At 45.5% G+C, this 25,854-nt stretch overlaps 1 protein-coding gene across 2 annotated transcripts in view; it reads right to left on the reverse strand.

The window, feature by feature from the left end:
* The window catches only part of LOC133105553 (myosin-IIIb), a 40,810-nt gene that overhangs the window by 1,544 nt on the left and 13,412 nt on the right, over window positions 1-25,854 (reverse strand). For both annotated transcript variants that reach the window (XM_061215727.1, XM_061215728.1), the window contains 24 exons: window positions 24,382-24,484; window positions 23,779-23,935; window positions 22,215-22,317; window positions 21,158-21,283; window positions 17,980-18,088; window positions 15,320-15,436; window positions 14,489-14,589; window positions 14,126-14,212; window positions 12,451-12,516; window positions 11,950-12,063; window positions 11,404-11,515; window positions 10,389-10,432; window positions 10,150-10,215; window positions 9,152-9,271; window positions 8,906-8,991; window positions 8,746-8,793; window positions 8,078-8,125; window positions 5,845-5,936; window positions 5,377-5,547; window positions 4,440-4,561; window positions 3,345-3,541; window positions 2,944-3,033; window positions 998-1,163; window positions 383-766 (listed from right to left, as the gene is read on the reverse strand). In XM_061215727.1, the coding sequence (XP_061071711.1) occupies window positions 383-766; window positions 998-1,163; window positions 2,944-3,033; window positions 3,345-3,541; window positions 4,440-4,561; window positions 5,377-5,547; window positions 5,845-5,936; window positions 8,078-8,125; window positions 8,746-8,793; window positions 8,906-8,991; window positions 9,152-9,271; window positions 10,150-10,215; window positions 10,389-10,432; window positions 11,404-11,515; window positions 11,950-12,063; window positions 12,451-12,516; window positions 14,126-14,212; window positions 14,489-14,589; window positions 15,320-15,436; window positions 17,980-18,088; window positions 21,158-21,283; window positions 22,215-22,317; window positions 23,779-23,935; window positions 24,382-24,484 (2,829 nt within the window). The remainder of the gene's footprint in view (window positions 1-382; window positions 767-997; window positions 1,164-2,943; window positions 3,034-3,344; window positions 3,542-4,439; window positions 4,562-5,376; window positions 5,548-5,844; window positions 5,937-8,077; window positions 8,126-8,745; window positions 8,794-8,905; window positions 8,992-9,151; window positions 9,272-10,149; window positions 10,216-10,388; window positions 10,433-11,403; window positions 11,516-11,949; window positions 12,064-12,450; window positions 12,517-14,125; window positions 14,213-14,488; window positions 14,590-15,319; window positions 15,437-17,979; window positions 18,089-21,157; window positions 21,284-22,214; window positions 22,318-23,778; window positions 23,936-24,381; window positions 24,485-25,854) is intronic.

The following is a 25,854-nucleotide window of genomic DNA, read 5'->3' on the forward strand; positions in this document are numbered from 1 at the left end:
ACAAAAATACAAAAATTTAACATAAAATCTTTTGGAAAATGAATGTTTGGAAATCTTAAATTAGCTCTTAAATTGTCTACTGATACACTAATGCTGAAAGTGCAAAAATACTTATGCACAGTACTGCATGTGTACATGTGCACGTGCATGTGTGTGTGTGTGTGTGTACACTTGTGCACATGTGTGTGTGTGTGTGCGCGTGTGTGTGTGTATACGTGTGTGTGTGTGTGTGTGTGTGTGTGTACGTGTGCACGTGCGTGTGTGTGTGTGTGCGCGAGTGTGTGTATACGTGTGTGTGTGTGTGTGTGTGTGTGTGTGTGTGTGTGTGTATACGTGTGTGTGTGTGTGTACATACATATTTGTAAAGTCCTCTCTGACTCACCTGCTGGATCTGCTGAATCTCTCTCATGGCCAGGCGGATGGAGGGGTAAAGACGCGGCACGAGCCTGCCCTTGGACCCGGCCTCGGTTTCATCCTCGTACTCCGCCCCCCGCGAGTCGTCCAGCCTCTCCCCGCTCTCCGCCCGGAACCTGCGGTCCAAGACCTTCCTGAGGACCAGGGGTCTGTGGTCCTCCTGTCCCGGGGGTCCGTGGTCCTCCAGGCCCGTGTTCTGACTGGGCGGGATGAAGAGCCGTTGCAGCTCCAGGTACACCCGTTCAGACCCAGGCCCAGACTCCTCCCCCCCGGGGGCAGGGCCTCTGTCAGCCAATGAGGGGGACAACATGAGGTTCCTCAGCTCTTCGTAGTCTGGCTCCTGGTCGCACGTCTGGAACGGCACAAACTCAGCCTGTGAGGAGCCTGGCTTATAAGGGAACAGCCAATGTGCCACTGCTCCAAATACTGGGACCAGCCCCTGTGTGGATCCCTGCTCCAAACACTGGGAACCGCCTATACCAGGTGTGACCCAGGTGTGACCCAGGTGTGCCCCAGGTGTGCCCCAGGTGTGCCCCAGGTGTGCCCCAGGTGTGACCCAGGTGTGTCCGTGTGTGTGATTTACCTGTCCGCAGGCTACAGTGAGGACCTCCATAAAGGGCTTGATTCCCACGCGGGTGTGGTACGTCACCAGGTCAGGCAGTGATGAGTGGGCCCTGTCCTCTCCCAGGATCACATACTTGCCGTTGGTCTGCATCTCAATCAAGTAGTGTCTGCAGCGGTCTTTGCCCCTGTACAGAGGTCACACACTCTTTATACACCCAAATAACTTCATACACTCGGTGACCACTTTATTAGCTAGACCTGTACCCCAGCTTGTTAATGCAAATATCTAATCAGCCGTGGCAGCAACTCAGTGCATTAAAGCATATGATCAAGAGGATCCTTTGTTAAGCCCAAACATCGGAGTGGGGAAGAAATGTGATCTAAGTGACTTTGAACGTGGAATTTTTAGACCGTGGAAAGATTATTGGTGCCATATGGGATGGTTTGAGTAGCTCAGAAACCGCTGATCCCCAGGAATTTTCATGCACAACAGTCTCTAAAGTTTACAAAGAATGGTGCAAAAAACTAAAAACGTCCAGTGCGCAGAAATTCTGTTGGCGAAAACGCATTTTTACTGGGAGAGGTTAGAGGAGAATAGTTCAAGGTAACAGGAAGGCAACAGTAACTCATATAACTACTTATTACAACAGTGGTATGCAAGAGAATCTGTGAATACTGGGCTTAATACTGTCCCAATTCCCCAATGCACAAATATTTCCACTACGGTTAATTTACATGTGACTAATCAAAGAAGTACATTTCAAAGAAGTTGTTGTTTAAGTTTCATTTCATTTTTTATGCCAATCACTGTCAGATATGTCGGGAAAAAGAGTCCTGTCAGGTCAGTACACGAACCGCCGGAGGCAAAAGATTGACAGATAACAGAAAGAAATAAATGCTCACTAATAACAGAGGAAACCGCACCCCCCCCCCCCCCCCCCCCAACTGAACAAACCCAAGTCTGCTGTCTTTTTAAACTAATGCTCCAAGGAAAGTGAAACTATGTGTATCATCAAACTCAGACACAAAGGAAATTAAACAAAATCTAATACACTTCATTAATTACACTTACTTACACATATACACTCACTTTATTAGGTATTTATTCGACTTATTTTTTAGACGCAAGTCTTCTACTGCTGTAGCCTATCCACTTAGAGGTTTGACACGTTGTGTGTTCAGAGACGCTCTTCTGCATACCGCTGTTGTGTGGTTATTCACGTTACTGTCAGCTTCGACCAGTCTGGCCCTTCTCCTCTAACTCCTCTAACTAACAACGCGTTTCTGTCAGCAGAACTGCCGCTCACTAGATGTTCTTTGTGTTTTTACACCATTCAGTTCAGTTCTCTGCAAACTCGAGAGACTGCTGTGAACCTCAACCTCTTCACCACATCTGTATGCTTTTATGCATTTAGTTGCTGAATAAAGTGATCAATGAGTGTGTAATATATTAATTAATTCATTATACTAAGGGCAATTCATTCATACACATTCAGCGATATATTGCAAACCAGAAAGTGAGGCACTACATTGTTAAAATCAAGATTGAAACGATGAAACTTATGTGCCATGAGAATTGAACACATGCATAGTCGGGCAGATATTTTGGTGTGGAAAAAGTGGAAGATTACAGTAATGACATTACTTCACCTTTGTAATGATGACTATAAAATTTAATTCAAACACTTATACCCCGATGACGAGGCTACCGATATTTCCTGATCCGTAAATCTTTTTCATGCGGTTCCCATGCTACATTACTAAGTATCCATTTCGAAGTGCCTTGTAATCTGGACGTGTAAGCATGACATATTATTTCAGACTCTTTTTATCTCAAAGCGTAAATTGTGAATGAGAACATTGAATTCAGGCAACTTCTTAATTTGTTGGTGAGATTACTTTGCACATTAGTTTCCGCACATGCTCAGTCGTGATCAGCCTTTCTTTCTAGGCTAGCCGGCATACCTGTACGTTAGCGTGTAGCCCTCCCGGCTTTGTCCCACCCGAATCAGAAAGCAGCCCATGGGCTTGTCTGTCATGAGATCCTCCGCTTGCCTGGAGAAAAACATAATTAACAGTCAAAACATGGAAAACTGACAAGACTGAACCCAGAGCACACACCCCAAACCATTCACCCCCAACCCCCCACAAATTATTCTTCATCTTGACAATGGACATAATTTACAGAAGCAAATTTAAGAAGCTGAGGATGATGATGGTAACAGTGAGGATGAGGGTGATGGTATTGATGATGATGGTAACAGTGAGGATGATGATGATTGTATTGATGATGATAATGATGTTGACAGTGCTGACGTTGAGGCTGATGGTACATGAGGCAGGCGGGCGGCTGCTGAGACCCTCACCTGCGGGTGATCATGCCGTGGAACCAGCAGGGGAACGCCCCGTTCCTCACCACCTTCCTTGCCTGTGTCTCCTTGAACCAGCGAATGGTCTTCCTCCTCTTTGTGTGCCTCTCCTTGGCCCGCTCCTCCCCCCGAAACTCACCCACCAGCTGGGCGAGGTCACTGTTCACATCCAGGTCATTGTCAAAGGGCGTGGCCTGTCAAGAGAAGATCAGGGGAAATAAACCACCAGGACCAGGTTTCTACACATAGCTCATCTTGAGATATAATCTTCACTGACATCATTTAAATCATAATTACAGTTAGAATCCAGACAACTATACATTTTTAGTTCTCATTTCACCAATAAATGTGGCTAAAATCTTTCGAAGAATGAAAATGAGGCAAGACATATGTGTTACAATAGCTGCATTTTAGCTCATTTTAAACACAATGTATGAATACAAAATGTTTAATACAAATTTCATAAAGAGGAGGCTCAGCTAACTCATAGCCAGTACTATCCGCCGTCATAATAGCACACATTAACTTGAGCCAAGCGGTGTTTTATCCTGAAGCAACCGCTAGCTAGATATTAGCTGGTACAGAGAGCGATTTTAAATGAGGAATGACTCAGCTAACGTGTTGCTGGTGCTAGCTTGGCTACATGGACTTAGCAGAGCCTGCCCTTTGGGTACAATACACGTACACATGTTAGCAAATATAAGGCTGTGAAATTATGTTGAAAAGAGTTTCTTTTGAATTTATTATATGGCAGTGTACGAGTGATAACTTAAATTAGCATACAACTTAGGCTAGTAAAACAACCTTACAATGCCATTAGATACACCTGCCTGTGGTAGCATAACTGCACATTGCAAGCACGCTTTGCATCTCAAACACATAAAGCAGCATTCTCTGCCCTTGTATTCTTGGAAGTGCAGAGTCCCCCAAAAACTTGACAAGAAGTTTCCCATGAGGTCAGAACTTTACATTGTTGGTATTGAGAAACATCCAAGATGGGACACAGGAGTGTATTTGGGGGCCAGGGCCCGTACCTGAAACTGCTGGGACACAGGAGTGTATTTGAGGGGACCGTATTTGAGGGGACCGTACCTGAAACTGCTTGCTCCGCGGCCGGGGGACGGGGGCCACCTTCGGGCTTCCTGGCAGGATGGAGCGAGGCCTGGGCTGGGGCTTCTTCGTCCGGGGCAGGGGGATGGGTGTAGAAACTGGTCCTGGAGCACACGTCCGCGCGCATACACACACACACGGACACAGACACACACACACATACACACAGGCACATACATGGACACAGACAGACACACACACACACACACACACACACACACACACACAGGCATACACACACACAGGCACACACAGGCACACAGACACACACACACACACACACACACACACACAGGCATACACACACACACACATACACACAAAGAAAACATTTAAACAATGTTCCTGTAATGAACTATCCCTAACCTACAACTTTCTCAAGACAATCATTCTCAGGGCTATGGTGTAGGATGCTTGCTACTATGTATGGGCTACTATGTATTGCTACAGATATGATGTTAATAGATATGACAGAAGTGATACCAATTTATATACATGTTACTGATATGACTAGTTAATATGCATGTGACTGATATGACTGGTTAAAATGCATGTTACTGATATGACAAGTTAAAATGCATGTTACTGATATGACTAGTTCATATGCATGTTGCTGATATGACTGGTTAAAATGCATGTTACTGATATGACTGGTTCATATGCATGCTACTGATATGACTGGTTAAAATGCATGTTACTGATATGACTGGTTAAAATGCATGTTACTGATATGACTAGTTCATATGCATGTTGCTGATATGACTGGTTAAAATGCATGTTACTGATATGACTGGTTAAAATGCATGTTACTGATATGACTGGTTAAAATGCATGTTACTGATATGACTGGTTAAAATGCATGTTGCTGGTAGAGAGAGGCAGTGCTAGTAGCATGGGCAGCACACAGGGAGCTTCTCACTCTTGTTCTCTCGTTCTGCATCCTGGCGCCTCTTCCTCTCCTCTTCCAGGAGCTGCTGCCTCCTGGCCTCCACCTCCTCTCTCTCCTCCCTCTCTCGCTGCGCCTGCCTCTGTCTCCGCACCTCCGCCAACAGCGCCAGGTACCTCCTCCTGCACCTCACTGCCCGCCAGTCTGCAGCGAGCAAAGCTCCCATTAGCACCGCCGCCACAAGCAGGCGAACCAACTGCACACAACCGGCATCACACACCGCACAGATCTGTACCTATATCTGTATAAGCCCAGCTTCCACAGCGACCCATCCACATCATATAGAGATCAGTCTTTTCTCTCTCAACAGAAAATATGATCTTCATACAGAATAATATTATGTCAGTGGGTGACATCACAGACACTTGGGTCTACATTTGGTCCATTTGAACCCTCGCTCGGTCAGTACCGGGACCCATGCTGAACGTCTAACAGACTCACTCTTCTGTAGGACAAGTGCAGCTCTCCCCAGTCTATCCAGCAGCCTGGCCAGCTCCTCCTGGTGAAAGTATTTAAAGAACAGGCGGGCAGACCTGGGTGGAGAAAGGACAGACATCAGAGGATAAATATCTCCATTCGAAAGTTGAAATGCACACGTACTGCTTACGATGAGAGCCCAATGGCCCGTTGGTTTATATCCAGATGGTTGTGGGGACACATCTCAGGTTTACACCCCTATTTTACCACGCGGCGGTTTGTTCTAGTGCGAGTATAAGCAGTTTTAATAACAGCAAAGTTAGAGTGTTCAAAAAGGCCTTGTTGCACTTAATATTTATTTTTCATTTTTTAAATATTTACATTCTACTTTACTTTATATCCGTTTCTATTTTTAGTATTATTATTATTTTTTTTTTTAAGATATTTTTTAGGCCTTTTTCAGCTTTATTGGACAGTATACAGTATAGAGAGACAGGAAGAATGGGAGCGAGAGAGAGGGGAAGACATGCGACAAATGTCAGACGGTCGGATTCGAACCGCCGACGTCGCGGCTCGCAATGAGCATGCGGTCAGTGCTCTACAGGCTGCGCCACCGAGACACCACCGAGACTTCTCATCGAGCCATTCCTCGTCATACCCTGATGAAGACCCTGCTCAGTTTCATGTTTTATATCAGTAGATACAGTTAGGTCCGGAAATATTTGGACAGTGACACAATTTTCATAATTTTGGCCCTGTACGCTACCACAATGGATTTGAAATTAAATAATCAAGATGCAATTGAAGTGCAGACTTTCAGCTTTAATTTGAGGGTATTTACATCAAAATTGGAGGAAGGGTTTAGGAATTGCAGCAATTTTCATACATAGTCCCCTGTATACTGTTACAATAAAGGCTTTTTAATATTCTTTTGCGCACGCGTGTTTCAAGTAAGCCACACTTTTATTTTCAGCGACTCTATCAATTGATTTACTTTAGTTACTTGAATACTAATGAAGCCAATAATACCACAGGAACAGACTATATTGCCTTATTCAAAATGGACCCTACACATCTAGGGTGGAAAAACATAGGCGTACAGGACAAGCACTGGAAGTCCCTGCCTCGGTTGTACACACTTCACTAGAGGGCATTTCTCTAACTGAGAAGATATTAATCACTTTGTGGGAAACACACACATTCCCATACAAATTTGGCATAAAAATAAGCTTTACCAGAAGTCAACTGTGTAGGGACAGAGGGAGGGAGAGAGAGAGCGAGAGCGAGAGAGAGAGAGAGAGAGAGAGACAGAGCGAGAGAGAGAGAGAGAGAGAGAGAGAGAGATCGAACAATCTTCCTTCCCCACCCTCCTTCCCATTCATCAGGACACCATGGCAGTTGAGATTATACTCTTTAAAAAAAATCTTGGCGCTGTCAAAGAGGATCATGAGTCAGCCCAAACACAAGGCACAAAAAGAAAAGAATGTGACAATGTCAACAAGCAAAAGGGCGTCTATTTACAATCATAACCCGTCTCGTAAATGATAAATGGTTGGCATTTACCATTGTCTCGTATGTATGTATCGCCACAACTTCAAACACTAGGAATTTCTCTTTTAAATTTTTGTTAATTTTGTTAATAATTATTTGCATATTGTTTCCAAACTATAGATGCACATCTTCAACTTAATGCCTCCACAAATTGTATGATGTTTCCAAACTTCCTAACTCACCTGACATGATGCATTCTGATTTAGAGATGTACTGTAATGGATTATCAACAAAACATAGCGCATAGTTCTGAAAAATATGTAGTGGGGATCACGTGGGTTACGCAAGCTTGCACAATCCCACATGTTGAATTTAGTTTTCAAACCATAAATCTCTCCTTGTGGCCAACGCTGACAGAATAAGATATTGTAAAAAATCCATCAAAGGAATTGAAATTAAAAAGCATTTGCAAACTTTTAATGAGGTCATCCTTTTGTTGTTCTAGGAACATGGGCTGGAAGCCTTCATTTCACACATGAACGATCACCATCTAGCACACAAGACACTCTTCACAAAAAGAGGATGAGTTGCCTATATCCTTTGCATCTTAAATTGCAACTGAGCACAGAGGGAAATTAAAGCTCTACCCCTGGAACTCCATAGCTCAACCATTCAACCAGGAACTACAGTTCAGCGGTAAGACCAGGAAGGAGAGAAACATCTCTATGGTGATAAACTATCACTAGACATATACCAGTCAACTCACCCACATTTCCATCCATGGAGCTCTGTGATGTTCAGAATCGACATGCAGCTGAAAAAGAGCAGTTCATCATAGTCACCACAAGGGGGCCATGGCATCCTTCAAACAGTTACGATCATTAAAATATGCAACAAAATGTGACCTTTATTACCTGTGTTGAGGTAATCCATCCTACATGTATTATTTTCCACACCAGCTCAACATGACCTCTGACCTAATTTGGGCCATCACAACATCACTCTTGAGAGCATAAGAATGCGTTTGTTGCCAGTAGATATACCATCATGACCTGTCACACAGGAAACTGCTGAAGCTAAGCAGGTTTGGGCTTGGTTACTGTTTGGATGGGAGACCTCCTTAGAAAAAGTAGCTGATGGAATGGGCATTAGTGAACAGTCATACCTCTGGACCAAACCAGTGTCCCGAGTACAGTAAAGGGGTACACTGTTCAGATCAGACCCTTCAGATGAGATATTAACACAGTTCTGCCTCAGTGAGGTCAGTAAAGATGACTCTCCAAGGGAGTCCCATAGTGTCCTGGTAAAATTCCCACAAATCTGCCTCTCTAAATCTGGTCAACTAATCACCCCCCAACCAACTGACAACACATTCCCTCACACACATTGATTCCCAACTCATCATCGTAGAAGAGACCTAAATCCCGCCCTTACCTTTCTTTGTTGGTGGGCAGATCTGGCTTCAGCAGTAGGATGCCATACCTGAGGAAATGGGCAAGAGGCGTCACTCTAACCATCCCTGCCTCTTTGAATTTGCATCTCAGGAGAGTCACGTTGCTGAGGGATTTGGGGCGGACGGGAGGGGGACACACACCTCTGTGTGAACTCTCTGAAGGAGGGCCGCCAGGAGAACCCGTCCCTGCGTATCCTGATCGTCTCCAGCAGGCCGTTGTACCGCAGCTTTCAGGGGACCAAACAAGAGCTCTGTTATATTTGGAGGTACGTTGCTTGGTCACATTTATGAAATTAAAATTCATGAGCCTTCAAGAAACTTGTTTTACACCAGGGTCGGCCAACCCTGTTCCCCCATCCCCCATCCCCGACCCCCCGCCCCATCTACCTGATCCATCACGATTTTGCTGTCCACTTGGTCGGGCTGTTTGTTGCCGTTGGGCTTGATGCAGCGCACAAAGTGAGGGTTGGCTGCAAACATCTTCTCCATCAAGACTGCTAAGGAGTGCTGTGGGAGGGCAGTAGTAAGGGTGTTGACTTCCAGGATGCTACTGACGTTGTTAAAATTAATGGTTTCTCTAAAGCTTATAGTAGGCAATGTATGGATCACATTTGATGGTCGGTCACAATAACTTTTAGCTTATACTACAGCAACAGACAATTTCATGTTGTTGCCATCATCGCTGTGCCCATGGCTGAGACTTACATTGAAATTTAACCCGATCACTGGCTGAGTTGTCATGACAACCTTATTCTAGAAGTGTCATCTACTAGCTTCCATGTCTTGAGCTCGCAATGACTCCACTTCGTATCGTGAATGGGTTTATACTTCTTATGAGCGACAGTGTTCAAAATCAAAGTTGAGCGATAATGGAATGATGGTGAAAATGTAGTTATGTCCATTGGCTGATCATCCATCGCCTAACTATAAACTGGCCTTAAGTTAAGTTCAGCGATACCCAACACCACAGTGGGCAGTGTGCTGTCAGCATCAGAACTGGTACAGACAAGCTTTTATTGCAAACATAAACTTTTAAAAAAGCAGTTAAAATTTTCACATAAACATATCCATTGATTCTAACTACGTTCCACAAGGCAAAGTTAAACGTAGTACACATTGCGTTTACATTGTTCAACTATTTCATGCCTTTGGTTTGAACACGGCCCTTCTGTTTGCTTTGGTCGTGACCTAGCGCAATGCACTGTGGGATACTCATGCCAGAATAGTGTCTAGCGTTCACACACTTTGATATTTCATAAATGTCAAGTGTCATCCGGGTAGCTTTAGCACACTCTTTTATACAGCTATGGTTTTAGACATACTAATACTATTTTGACATCCTAAATAGTAAGATAGTATGCGATGCCGGACGCAGACTTCCTCACCCTGAACTGAGCCCCGACAGACTGCTTCCTGGTGGAGTTGAAGTTGTCCTCTGCAGCTTGAAGAAGCTGAAATCCAGATGTGAGAGAACAGAGTGCACACATATGAGCAGATTCACTTCAGCGTTAAACACTATACAGTAGTCTAACTGCACAAGCGGGGGTTTTAGTGGCCAATGGAACTAATGTCATGACAGACACTATACATCAAACACCACTTGAGTGGAGAAAAGATTGCGTACGTTGGCTTTCCGCGGCATCAGTGTTCCTGTCCGGGATATCGTTGCTGAAATACAAAGAAGAAAAAACTAATTCAGACTATTCCACAAACATCCAGTTATTACTGTACATCAGACCTGGGTCAAATACGTCATTGCTTTGGATTCAAATACTTGATTGATGTTGCCTGGTGCAATTAAACCAACCAAGAGGATCAGTAGGTGGGGTGTGCACTTTTCGAGAGTATTTAATAGGTTCCAATACACCACACAAGCTCTGTAAACCGTAGAAAAGTATTTGAATCTAAAACAATGATATACTTCACCCAGGCCTGTTGTACATAGAATAGAAATTACATGACAAAGCACTACAGGTGCCATTATAAGCTTACATTACACTTAGAAACTACTCCTCCCTTTCTGCTCGTGAATAACTCAATTTTTTACTTCCTTTAAAAAAAAACTACCACACTCATGAGCGGGGAAGAGCAACAATGAACACACAACGTGTCAAACCTCTAAAGTGGATAGGCTACAGCAGCAGAAGACCAGTACGTCTACAAAAATCAGTCTAATACTGAGTGTGTAGTCAAAAAGGGGGGGGGGGGTCCAGAAACAACACTGTAATAACTGATAAGCTGAAGAAAAAATGTTCACTGTTTCACTGCACACTGCACTGTGGCACATAGTTAGATCAAGAGATTACAATGTGTATATTAAGAATAATTATTTCATTCACAATATGAAACATCAACAGTATGAACAAGAGGATGATCCGAATAAACAAGGTTAGAAAAAACAAAGTGAAACTTAATTAAAATGTGCAGCCAGCCTTGCACCAGTATAAGAGAACCTGAAGGCTTTGGGAACAGGATGGCGCCTCAGACAATAATAACAATAACAATAACAATAACAATAACAATAATAATAATAAGTAGGCTAAAGCAAAGGCCAGAGGGAAGGAAGTGGCATTCTAAATGTGGGCGGGGTTGGCTGGCACCAGGAATGGTTACCACGGTAACGGCGTGTTCGGGAGCACCTGTGAACAGGACACTGAGCAGAGGCGTGACGCTGTTGATGAACAGCCCGCGGATGCTGGCCGGAATCGTGTCCCGGTTCTTCTCCAGGAAGCCACTGCCGTTGTACTGGACCTTGGGAAGGAAACAGTCAGAGCTCAGCGGTGCAGACTGACCGATGGGCCTGCAGCACGTTCTCAGCCCCTTTCCTATTGCCGGACCCTTCCTCTTCTAAATTCAGAGACTGGATGCACAAAACTATTTCAAGGCCCTACTTCCACATTGAGATGTACAGCAATATTTCAGAGAAGAACATACACCTAATATGTGTTGTTTTTTCATCATAAATCAGGAAATTACTGATTTTCAGATGCTAAATCTTTCTGGGGTCTGCGGTGAAACAAGCTCTTGCTTTAGAGATAGTCCTCTGGCTGCCACATATGAGGGCTGAAATCCGTATCAGCATCTCAATATCGTATATTAATATTTATCCTGGTGATGATATTCAGTGGCAGTGCTGAAGATGTGGGTTATACTCTAGTCTGGGAGCAGCAGACGCTTGAGCTCACCTTCCCAGCGTAGTGGACAACTGCGAACAGGGGATTGTGGCTGCGGACCACCTCAAAGTGCGCGTGGCTCTTAAATTTGTTGTTCAGCTTGTCAACAAAGGTTTTATCTGTGGCCTAAATGGGATCAACAAACAGGAAAGACAATTTTCAGCGAACACAGCAATGTAATCGCTGCATCTTAGAGCATAATATAACCGACTTAATATTTAATAACAAAATATCATGTCTAAAGGCCAGTATTATCCTCCTTGTTTCAGGAAGTTCAATTATTATTTGCACAAATATTATGACAGCACTACCAATTACTGTAACTCAGCAGCACGCTGCCACCTGTTGGCCAATCTTAAAAGAGCAGAGAATAGTTACCAATTCGGAAAGGACTATGAAAGGACTCCATTCATTTTCAAATGTGATTCCATTTTAATGTTGATTGATGGCTGAACAGTCAGATGTTACAGGTAGTCATACATGGAGAAAGATCATAGGCGGGTAACGGTTCACCTGAGGAAAGGCACTCTGCTCATCCAGGAGAGAGAAGATGCCAAAAGGCTTCGTAAGGAAGAGATCCTGTCGGGAGGAGACCAAATAGCATTCACATATTCTGCCATTTCAACATTTACATCATCATAAAACATCTCCAAGCAAGTCCAATGACTTGACGCTAAGTTCAGTTTCATAATGGCTGTATTTGTACTGTACACCCGGCAGATGATACTGCCCCCTGCAGGACTGGACTGAATTTCTGTGCCCAAAGGTGTCCGTAATCAAATTGGAGTGATACATTTTTCCCCCTAAAGTTCACACTACCACTAGATGGCCCCTGTTTCCATGAAATGACTAAACCACTGAAGTAATACAAGCAGTATCTACACCACACTATCAGCACTTTTTTTTTTTCCTTTTTGTTTTTACTGAGAATGCCACCCTCTCTCTTTCTCTTTCTCTTTCTGTCTCTGTCTCATCAACATTTTCTCTTCCTGTGATCGGTTAGGAATTCTACTGTTACAACTACTTAACATCTTGTCTTAAAGGTGTACTTTTCCTCTTCTTTAATAACCTGTTTTCCACCATCACATTTTTGTAATTTTTAACATTGTCCACAATCCCCATTTGCAAATGAAAAATGCTGGGTCATTGATGGGTCAGTGTTAGTGCTGCAGTGTCTGATGGGTCAGTGTTAGTGCTGCAGTGTCTGATGGTCAGTGTCAGTGTTGCAGTGTCTGATGGGTCAGTGTTAGTGCTGCAGTGTCTGATGGTCAGTGTCAGTGTTGCAGTGTCTGATGGGTCAGTGTTAGTGCTGCAGTGTCTGATGGTCAGTGTCAGTGCTGCAGTGTCTGATGGGTCAGTGTTAGTGCTGCAGTGTCTGATGGTCAGTGTCAGTGTTGCAGTGTCTGATGGGTCAGTGTTAGTGCTGCAGTGTCTGATGGGTCAGTGTCAGTGTTGCAGTGTCTGATGGGTCAGTGTTAGTGCTGCAGTGTCTGATGGTCAGTGTCAGTGTTGCAGTATCTGATGAGTCAGTGTCAGTGTTGCAGTGTCTGATGGGTCATTGATGGGTCAGTGCTGCAGTGTCTGATGGGTCAGTGTCAGTGTTGCAGTGTCTGATGGTCAGTGTCAGTGTTGCAGTGTCTGATGGGTCATTGATGGGTCAGTGCTGCAGTGTCTGATGGGTCAGTGTCAGTGCTGCAGTGTCTGATGGTCAGTGTCAGTGTTGCAGTGTCTGATGGGTCATTGATGGGTCAGTGCTGCAGTGTCTGATGGGTCAGTGTCAGTGCTGCAGTGTCTGATGGGTCAGTGTCAGTGTTGCAGTGTCTGATGGGTCATTGATGGGTCAGTGCTGCAGTGTCTGATGGGTCAGTGCTGCAGTGTCTGATGGGTCAGTGTCAGTGCTGCAGTGTCTGATGGGTCAGTGTCAGTGCTGCAGTGTCTGATGGGTCAGTGTCAGTGCTGCAGTGTCTGATGGGTCAGTGTCAGTGCTGCAGTGTCTGATGGGTCAGTGCTGCAGTGTCTGATGGGTCAGTGTCAGTGCTGCAGTGTCTGATGGGTCAGTGCTGCAGTGTCTGATGGGTCAGTGTCAGTGCTGCAGTGTCTGATGGGTCAGTGCTGCAGTGTCTGATGGGTCAGTGCTGCAGTGTCTGATGGGTCCGGGCTTCTCCTCACAGCTGCACAGGGCACATACCAGGATAGGCTTGTTGTCTTTGAAGTTGATGGTGTCCCACTCGATCCCCTCCTCCTTATACTCCTTCTGCTCCATCAGGAAGATGTGCTGTGGAAAGACGAGGACGATAAGGCAGTGTGCCCCAGGGCCTCTGCAGCTTCTGTTTGGTGGTGATGATTAAGATTTCTCTAAAGCCTTTTTCCACACTTTGGAATGCCCAATCATATTTATCAGCACTCTTTGCTCCAACTTCCACTACGGAATTGGGAGAGCAGAGGAGCACACACAGTCACACACAAGACAATGAAATACATTTTGTGAGCAACATCAGAGGTGGACTGCAGAGGGTGACCTGGCTGCTTTAAGAAGAAGGGAGAGACTCACGTGGTTAAAAAAGTACTGCAGCTGCTCGTTGGCAAGGTTGATGCAGATCTGCTCGTAGCGGTTCACCGCAAAATTCTCAAATCCAAAGATGTCCAGGATGCCTGCGTTCGAGAAAAGGTCTGAGAGTCAGAGTGGTTTGCGGACTCTGTGTGCAAGAGCAACAAACAAACGCTCAGCGATTCCAACGCTTTTCTAGCTTTCCCACAAGAAAACTTTGTACTATCTGTACAAAACCTAGCCCTTAGGGAGAATGTTAGGGTTGAGGCACAATGGTGTTGAAGCCATTGACCTTTAGACAAACAAAGACTTGTGTGTTGGAGTGGAAGAGAGGTTAGAGAACCATGCTCGTAACCAGACAACCAGGACTGATAACAACAGCTTGATTTAAAAAGCACTTCTCAAGACATGGCATTTAGATACAATAAGGCACTAAAAACAAAAAAGGATCTTAAACTTAATGGAATTGCCAAAAGGTTAGTGCACTTCAACTGAGAATTTAAACATGTAGTCTGCATGGTCTATGAAATACCCATCAGTTGAAATGTAAGATACGGTAAGTCAGTGTCACAAAAAAACCCTTTTTAACCCTTTTTAACAGCACCATTATGGTTTCCCCACCTGGGGGGTTGGATAGTAGATACAGTAGAGCCATATGAGAATTTTATACTACAAAAGCAGTAATAACAAAAACAGCAGTTTTTCTTGACTCTGCCATAATGCAAGCTAGGCAGATTTCCGTGGGCAAGGGGGGAACCACTTCAGAGGTACAAACAAACACTTTACATGCACAGACGAACCACAGCAGAACTTTGACCGGGCCCTCTCGTGTACCTATTTCGCTGAGCTGGACGTCCAGGTCAACATCGGGGGCCAGCAGCTCGTTGACTTTGCTGACGATCCAGCCGAAGACACGGCCGTAGGCCACTTTGGCGATGGAGTCTCTGGCATCTGCGAGGCAGGGGCAGAAACAGGATATATATATATCCATCCATCCATCCATTATCTTAACCCGCTTATCCTGAACAGGGTCACAGGGGGGCTGGAGCCTATCCCAGCATACATTGGGCGAAAGGCAGGAATACACCCTGGACAGGTCGCCAGTCTATCACAGGGCACACACACCATTCACTCACACACTCATACCTATGGGCAATTTAGACTCTCCAAACAGCCTAACCTGCATGTCTTTGGACTGTGGGAGGAAACTGGAGTACCCGGAGGAAACCCACGCAGACACGGGGAGAACATGCAAACTCCGCACAGAGAGGCCCCGGCCGACGGGGATTTGAACCCAGGACCTCCTTGCTGTGAGGCGGCAGTGCTACCCACTGCACCATCCGTGCCGCCATATATACATATACATATATATATATATATACATATACATATACATATACATATATATATACATATACATATACATATATATATACATATATATATATATATATGTATATATATATATATATATACACTTGAGACTGTACACGTGCATAGCCTATTGAGGACATTGCTAGCTGCTGTTTTGCCGACATTAGGGGCGTTAGGGGCGACATGGCTCAGGCAGTAAGAGCAGTCCTCTGGCAGTCGGAGGGTTGCCGGTTCGATCCCCTGCCCGGGCGGTGTCGAAGTGTCCCTGAGCAAGACACCTAACCCCCAAATGCCCTGACGAGCTGGTCGGTGCCTAGCATGGCAGCCAATCGCTGTCGGTGTGTGATTGTGTGTATGAGTGGGTGAATGAGAAGCATCAATTGTACAGCGCTTTGGATAAAGGCGCTATATAAATGCCAACCATTTACCATTTACCATATACACTGTCAGCACTTACACAGCTCTATACTGCAGCTGACAGAGGAGACTACCTTCAGTGCTTATACACCTTTATACTACAATAATAATTCCTTACGTTTATATCGTGGTTTTTGCTGTGTTTTACAGAGATGAGGGGGAACGCGCCTCAACCTCCACCAATGTGCAGCACCCATCTGGGAGATGCACGGCAGCCATTTTGTGGGAGAGAGCTCACCACACACCAGCCGAGGTAGAGATTGATTTCTTTCTCCAATTAAATCATTGGAGAGAGCCAGTTTCTTGGGAATTTAGCCAAGACACTCCCTACTCTTTGCGATGAGTGTCATGGGATCTTAATTGACCACAGTGAGTCAGACAGATTGCTGCCTTTGTAAAGAAGTTGGTTTTATTTGGTCATGTTTTTTTTTACGTCTGATATCAGCACTTAAGGTTCCGTCACAAATTCTCTGTTGGGGACAATAAAGTTTCTCACCACAGGCTCTACATATGGCAGGTCATCGCTGAACATGATGAGATCATTTCTACAATGTGAGCTGGGCGTTAAGAGAGAGATGGCTCACTTACAAAAGGCCTTGAAAAGGAACACGTGTAAACAGGCCCCTCGGGAAAGACGTACCTTGTGCGGTGCATTGTGTCGACTTATACCATGGTCTGAGTAAATACTCGATTCTGATTGGCTGGAAGGTGTGTGTTAAAACCATTTAGTTTCAGTCAGGTTAAATCACCATTCTAAATTCATACACCGCCTGACCAGCTAACCAACTTATGCATGGATTTTGAAGGCAAATTGACACAGTAACCTTTGGCAAACAGCCATGGTACAATAATCCACTACGAGGTGTGTGTTTAAAGGGTTTGAACGCATTCCACTTCGCCACAGGTGGTTCTTTTTCTCCACACCTTATGTTACATTTTACATTTTACATTTTAGTCATTTGGCAGACGCTTTTAATCCAAAGCGACTTACAAGTGCATAGGTTCTACCATAAGTCAAAGCATCACATCCAGAACTAGCAAAACACACATGAAATGCTGTTCTAAACATAGTTGTCATCATAAGTGCATTTAAAAAATAAAAAAAAATAAAAAATTATGTTTTGGGGGGGGGGGGGGGGGTTAGACAAGGATAGGGATATCAGAAAGGAGGGGCAGGGGAAATCAGGAGGGAGGACTAAGGTAGAGTTTGAAAAGGTGGGTTTTGAGTCTGCGTCGAAATAGGGGGAGGGATTCTGCTGTTCTGACAGTGGTAGGCAAGTCATTCCACCACTGAGGAACCAGAACGGAAAACAGGCGTGAACGTGCAGCTCGACCGCCAGGTGCACGTAGAGAGGGGACCATAAGGCGACCAGAGCTGGCAGACCGGAGTGATCTAGCTGGGGAGTAGGGAGTGATCAGGGATTGTATGTAAGGTGGGGCAGTCCCCTTAGCAGCCTGAATGCCAACACTAGGGCCTTGAAACGGATGTTACATTACCCACACCAGTTCAGCCACGCATGCTTGGAACCTCCCTTACCAGAGGCGTGAGACATAAGCAGCCATCTTATGTGACTGTCTTCTATCTGCTGCTGCTTCGTTTAATTAGCTCTGCTGCATTGACAGTGCAGATGGCAGCTGGCTCAGCAGTTTCCGCTTAAGGCTCAGTGAAAGTGGAAACTGGACCCCCGGGCCCTAGGCCTCACCCTCAGCCTGCTGCTGGTTGTGGAAGCGCCGGATGGCCTCTCCGCGGGTCATAGACATGGTGCAGGTCAGACTTCGAAGAAGCTCCTCGTCCTGGACCCCAAACTGACCCTGTACCAGTGACACAAACACAAACACACACACACACACACACGGGGGGAAGAGGGAGTAATACTGAGTCAGAAGACAAACCCTGTTTTGCAACAGCTCAGTTCCAGTCACTTTGTTGTGACCTTCTCCCACATCATTACTTAATTTAGCTGAACATGTTTTCAGGAAGTGAGCAGAATGGCCTGTGATTCCAGATTGTTCATCTAAAGGTAGGCATAATTATACCAAAAGTTCACCAACGTCTCACAATGTTACCCCTTACAAAACACACAGGCACTTTATACGGATGCAAGTTGGACAGAAAGTAGTATTACGCATGGGTCAGCCTTCAGAGTACACACAGGAGTGCTTTTTAAAGCACTGTCCTCAGGATGTTGATTGCCATTAGGCTAAGTCACACTGTTGTGGAACACTAAGGTCACATGGTATCAAATGTACCATGGTTCCTCAGTACCATGAGAGAATCTCTGTGGTGAAAATGAGAGGCAATACAGCCATGTTTTGGGCCAAACGCTGGCCCCAGGAGGGAGAGCGATAGGGAGGGCCCCCGTGCAGGAAGTCAGCAGCACACGTAACTGCCATTTTGCAGGTTAAAATAACCACTGCCATTTACTGCCATTTACCACATTTGTTTGATATGCGTCAGAGACGGTTGAATCTTTTCTTTTCTTTTGAAGTGTCAGATAGAAAAAACAAACTTCTTCTGGTAAGTTTCTGAATGCACAATCAGGGACTGGACTGCACGCATGACTTTTTATAATATCTGGATTCATTAAATAATTAAGGAGGAAATTAAAATGACACATGCCTATAAATCTGCCTGATTTCCAAAGAGTGAAGAAACAGAAACAGAATGAGAGCATTCTCCGTAAGCTTCACAGAACAAATACAAAAACTTCCAAAGGAGCTTCCATTTCGCAAAGAGAAAAACAAATGCATCTCAGTATTTATAACTCTGGTGACAGAAATGATCTTAATCAATATTACCGGTAGACCATATCTGGATCACACAGACAGGAAAGGAAAGTCTCTCAAGACCAGGTGTGTGGTCAAGACGGACTTTTGTCCTTAAACACTTTGTTCTCTTTAAAATAAACAAATGTTCTGTAGATACAGCGGCACCCATTTTGGTGGGCATGCTGGAAATACTGAGTGGCAACAGCTCCCTCAGCACGCTCATCACAGCCCCACGTCAGTGTGTATGGTTTCAGCGTGTGGTTTTCTGAGCAGTGAGCGGAGCTACACATCACTCAGACACAATGGAGAAAAAGGGCAAATGGCCGAGTTCGTGACAGCACGTGTGCGCTTCGTGCGGAATTAGTCACATGCGTCCTTGTGTTTCCAGAGGACTGGGCAGAACTGGTACAACCTGATAACCGTACATGTCGTGATGTAACTACACCTGACGGCTCTGCTGCCATTTCGATTAATTTTACTCCTTGCAAATTAGCAAACAAATTAACTGCAACCGAAGAAAATCATCACGGATATAAATATATGCATATTAGCAAACAAATGAACTGCAACCGAAGAAAATCATCACGGATATAAATATACGGGACATAACGTAGGGTAAAATGAAATCCACCTTTCAAGTCTAATGCCGAGCATTGTGGATTTATTACGGGCATTTGGCAATGAGCCAAAGGTCCGTTCTGCCAGGAAACGCTCCAGTCTAATAAACGACTTTCTCCTCTCTCAATCAAAAGGGTACGCTTTCCAAATAAAGCGCTCCATCCTGTCCCCACGGCACGCGGTTTATCGTCTCCAGCCAGATGCGGGGCAGGTCCTGTCGTGCTCGTGGTTCGAGTGGGCGGGACCGCGAAGATACACGCAGTAACTCACGCGTTTAAAACACAGGGAGGGAGCCCAAACACTGAGCGCTGGACCAGCGACTCGTCTCCTGGAACAGCCGAAAGGTCAGAGGTCACTGTGAGAAAGCACCGCAGCGTGGGAAAACAATGACCCCTGCTTATTTTACTACGAGTGTGAAGGGCTGATAAAGTGGCCCCCACTCCCCATATTCCTGCTGTCCTTTTATTTATTCTCCGGGACCCTCCAGGGCCTGAACGTCCCGTTTTTAAAGCAAGCCAGCTCCATCTCCCCTTCCCCGGGCCGCTGAAGGGCTGTGCCCTCCCGCCCTTCCACCTGTGGTCCGGAACATTCTACGGTGAAAAGTGAGCACAGGCAGAACTGAAAGGTGCAAACAAAGGAAGAAAAGGAATTTTTTTTTTAAAAGAACAAATACGGTAAAAAAGGGGTGCTTAACTTGCCATAATACCTAGCTACTATACAGCTGCTTCTGAAATGCCCCCCCCCCAAAATAAAAAATTAAACAAGAGTCAAAGACAGCACAACCACGGTGACTGGTCTTCTTTGGGCATCACTGAATCTCTCTTTTCCTTTTACATAAAATAACTACCTTCTTTCGTCTCTGCTTCATTATCCTCTTGTTTCCCTGATTGTCCACCATCTTAAGTTCTAGCCAGTTTACGAATGACCTGAGAGAAGATAAGTAATCTATAATAAACACACAACGCAATACCTGCTGGCATTTACCTGGCCTACACTGTGTAAATGTGTGGGGGCCTCAGTTTATTTGCATTCAGGTGTTTGCTTTAAGTTCATTTCACCAGATAGGCCAACCGAGAGCCGGTCAATCCGGGCAGGGAGGGAATGCCATGGTCACCAGCTCAAATCTGCCCCTGAGGACTATGGGAGACTGAGTAAAATGGGGAAGTTGCTCTGGGAATGGCGTACATGCGGGTGACACTCAGAGCAGGGGAGCCAGTGGAGAGGGTCCACGTCAGGGGTGCATAACTCCGGTCCTGGAGGGCCGGTCTGCATGCAGGTTTTCGTTCCAACCAATTACCTTAGTTTTGGTTGGAACTGCACTTTGCTGCTTCACACAGGAGCACAGTAAAAAAACAAAACACGTGCAGTCTGTCGCTGTAGCTGGTGCTCATACAGATGTCAGATGTCAGATCAAGATATGATTCAGCTAATTAAGTACTTAGCTGAGTAGAAGACCAGTGCAGCCCTGGTCTACGCGAAAAGAGTGAAACTCACCGCGGTGGCTTTCAGCCAACCCAGCGACTTGTTGGTCACCTTCACCATCTCTCCGTCCGTCGGCTCAAACATGATATTCCCCAGGGACAGGATCCCAGCGAGGATGGTCATCATGTCCACCTTTTCCTGTAGCCCGGAGACAGAGAATTCAGCGAAGGATCCACAGAGCCAACACTCGCCTATGCCGCCATACCATAGCTCTCTAAGTGGAAAGCCACATTGCTTATACTCCAGAGACAAATTCCTTGTGACAGTACAAAATGGGGCAGACAAAGCAAAAACATGCACACACCAAACACTGCAGGGCATGTTCCTCAGCCTAATCCTTCAGTATTTGCTTTTTACTTCTCACTTTACATAACATTTTCAAACAATAGCTGCTTTGGAAGAGCATGTTCCCAAGTGATATTTTGTAGCTTTGCAATTTGTGGGAAATGCAGGTGTTTAAATACACAGCTGATAGCTAATAAACAAACTGGACAAAATAAGTGAGACTGGCTGGAACAACATTCATATATTTACTGGACACAGGAAACTGGTTTCTCTCTGCAAGTTACTGGCAGCACCCTGCCAGTTTCTGAGACACACCTCAGTGTAATGAAAGAAGCTAACAGTCCTCCTTACGCAATACCCTACCTTCATCCGCAAGGCGGATCGCAGGTATTGGGTGCCAACTCAACTTCAAGTCAGGTACTGTGATTCAGGAAATTCACTGACATTGAAATCAGCAACTGAGAAAGGCCTGTCATGTTTTTTTGTGAATGTGTTGAACTGCTGATAGTTCCAGCACTGTGGACAGACAGAGACAGGGGCAGAGGCAGGGGCAGGGACAGGGGCAGGGACAGGGGCAGGGACAGAGGCAGGGACAGGGACAGGGACAGGGACAGGGACAGGGGCAGGGGCAGGGGCAGGGGCAGGGGCAGGGACAGGGACAGGGACAGGGACAGGGACAGGGAGAGAAAGAGAGAGAGGGACAGGGAGAGAGAGAGAGACAGGGAGAGGGCGAGGGAGAGGGACAGGGACAGGGAGAGGGAGAGGGAAAGAGAATGTGTCTCACCTGTTCCTCAAAGCCCACCATGTCCATAGCATTGGACACCACAGCGTACTTTTCGCTCCAAGCGTGCACCATGTCCTCCGTTCCGTATCTCCCATTCAGATACCTGAGGAGCAGACAGAGGCACTCAGGGACTACCTCCCGTTCAGATACCTGAGGAGCAGACAGATGCACTCAGGGACTACCTCCCGTTCAGATACCTGAGGAGCAGACAGATGCACTCAGGGACTACCTCCCGTTCAGATACCTGAGGAGCAGACAGATGCACTCAGGGACTACCTCATTCAATCCATTCAATCCAGCGCCTACCAGCTAGGAGGACAAACCCTATTACGGTTTCAAAAAAAGGTCCCAGTTGCGACAGAATATGTCCGGATGTGGTCGGACAAGGATGGTCTGATAGCTGGATCTGGTTTTAGGTTAACATTACACATTAAAAGCAACTACTACAGTCTATTTCCTAATTCATGGAGATTCCCGGACAAAAAGTATTAGGGAACTACTGCATGGTTTTTAATGTTAATTTTAACAATGCTGTTAAATCCTATGTTGCTGAAGCAATTCAGATTAAGTGCTGTTGGAAATACTGCACAAGGCACCTTTTACCTGAACGTGAGCGTTCAGAAGTGTCACACAGTAATGTGACCCGACAGGCTGGGGAAGAATTTCAGAAGTGCTTTGTCATCTCACTATTTATTGTCAGACAAGCAGGTTCCAGGCACACACCCCGATCGTGGAGTTACACCTGAGGCGCATGAAGGGACTGTGCAGCGGATGCTTCTGTTCCGCCTGCTATACATTCCGTCACCCGCTGGAGCTAAAGTTAATGAGCTCTCTTTAGCTATAAAACTGAACACTGTACACACTCCCGTTTCTTACCTGAAGGGCTGATATAACTCAATAATCCACACACACACACACACACACACACATACACACAAACACACACACACACACACACACACACACACAAACAAACTCACTCACACTCACACACTCGCACGCACGCTCGCTCGCACACACAACAGCAGTTTAAACAAAGCAAAGGGACAGCTTCACCACTTCACACTCATTTAAATATGAAGTAAAATAAACAGTGTGACAATTTTTTTATGTTTGGATCATATTTTTTGCACTGCACGTACTCCATAAGCAGTCATTCCATAGAATTAGTTTTTCATGTTTTTCCCCTGGTATATCCTGGTAATTAAACAACATAGAAACCCAACAGTACTGTAAAGAGTAGCTTAACCAATGTGGCTCAAAAACAGTAGTGCGCAATCATTAAAGTGTTCCTGCTCAAGTGGGGGCGTGGGAGTAACATTTTTCCGATAGGTCACACGTTATGACGTTAGAACACATTTAACCATTAATTACGAAAGTAACCGTAATGAGCGTCAGGCAATCAGATAACCTGGTGTTATAAAAGTTAGCACAGAATGACAGGACGCTGGGTTTCGGGCAGAGGTGCTGATAAGAGTTTACAGGAACAGAGGAAACGGGGGCCATTTCCTCACCTGCCATCACAGGACCATGCCACTCCCAGCCGTTCCCCAGGTGAGCTCACCTGTATTGCGTGGGGTCCAGTAGGCCATAGATCTCCTTGTCTTGGCGAGAGATCCCCGCCAGCATGCAGTAGAAGATGTGGAAGTTTCGCTCGCCCTCATCCTGCTGAACCACGCGTGACTTCTCCAGCAGGTACTCGTTGATCTTCGCTCCCTTCACTGGAGTCACCACGGAAACACATGACAGGCACACATTCTACATCAGTCACCATGGAAACACATGACAGGCACACACTCTACATCAGTCACCACGGAAACACATGACAAGCACACATTCTACATCAGTCACCACGGAAACACATGACAGGCACACATTCTACATCAGTCACCACGGAAACACATGACAGGCACACATTCTACATCAGTCACCACGGAAACACATGACAGGCACACATTCTACATCAGTCACCACGGAAACACATGACAGGCACACATTCTACATCAGTCACCACGGAAACACATGACAGGCACACACTCTACATCAGTCACCACGGAAACACATGACAGGCACACACTCTACATCAGTCACCACGGAAACATTATCTGCGAGGCACAAATTCTGGTGAGAGCCTGGGAAGAACAGCCTTGCCCAGGTGAGGACGTACCAGCGGAGTTGTGGAAGCGTAGCTGGATGTACTTCCCAAAACGGCTGCTGTTGTTGTTCATGACGGTCTGAGCATTCCCGAAAGCCTCCAACAGAGGGTTCACCTGGCAGGGGAAAAACCATCATCACGTCACAAAAAGAGGTGCCCCCTCTGCCCGTTTACTGTGGTGAACTCTGCCTGCAGTTGAAGTCCTTAGGGTGACATTTTGTGGATTTGTAGTACTTCTACACATTTGTAGTCCTCAAAATCTCCAAGTTAAACTGCAAGTTCTAAAAATTAGTTAATTGATATAATCATGCTAAGCAAATAATACCCCACAAGACATTGTCCTGGGACCCCCCCCCTCCCCGAATAAGCACGTAGGCAGCGACCTGTTAATGCATGGAAAGGTTCACCACCATCATGCAGCAGAAACAGACGCTCCTGTGGTGTTTACTACCAAGTCTGAACCAGGAGGCTTAATCCTCTCTAGACAGCGGCTAGATGGGCTGCGTGCAAAATAACAATGGTCACATTCGAACTTGGGCAGCGTGTAGTAAAATGTTTAGGGAACTGGAATTGTGACAGAAAGCTTGCAGCTTCGACTCCCAACTACGACACTGCTGTCGTACCCTCGAGCAAGGCACTTAATCTGAATTGCTTTAGCATGCACCCAGCTGTATGTAAATGGAGATGTAAATGTCCTATGTAAAACTGTTGCCGTTGTGTAAGTCACTCTGGATGTTTGCTAAATGCCTGTAAATTAATGGAATGAAAAACCTTTTGCCCCTACGACACTAGCAGCACTGTTGATCGAAGGACTGTTTGCCCTGTGAACTGGGTTTGTTTGCCCTGTGAACTGGGGTTGTTTGCCCTGTGAACTGGGTTTGTTTGCCCTGTGAACTGGTGGTGGTGGTCTGCTACATGGTGATTGGAGGATTGGAACAGGAATGTAGATTCGTCTGTCGTGATTTAGACCAAAAGTCTACCTTTCTACCTGGTGAGAAATCGATGACTCCTTCAACTGAACGGTTAGCACGATTTCTGACAAAACACATCCAGCGTTTCCATTTCCTCTCAAGGCTTTGGATTTGTCTACACTGGCAAAACATTCCCGCAGTAGGTGTGGTTGCCAAGTTTGGCTTCAAAAACATAAATATGAGCTACGAGGGGGAGGGAGGGCTGAATTCTTCCCAGGGTTAAGATGTGTATAAAACCTTGAGGAAAGGAGAACTTGCTGACTGAGTCAACTGCAGATGGAAACAAATCTGCCATCAGCCGTAACTGTGAAGCAATGGCTTCTTTTTTTTGTCGTGATGCGAGTTCTCATTTCTCCACAAATCTACAGTCCTGGCTTTAGTTCTCATTTCTACACAAATCTACAGTCCTGGCTTTAGTTCTCATTTCTCCACAAATCTACAGTCCTGGCTTTAGTTCTCACTTCTCTACAAATGCATGCATGAACTCCCTCTCTTCTCATTCATCTTCTCTCAA

The sequence above is a fragment of the Conger conger genome, chromosome 12 (genome assembly GCF_963514075.1).
Source record: "Conger conger chromosome 12, fConCon1.1, whole genome shotgun sequence".
Classification (NCBI taxonomy): Eukaryota; Metazoa; Chordata; class Actinopteri; order Anguilliformes; family Congridae; genus Conger; species Conger conger.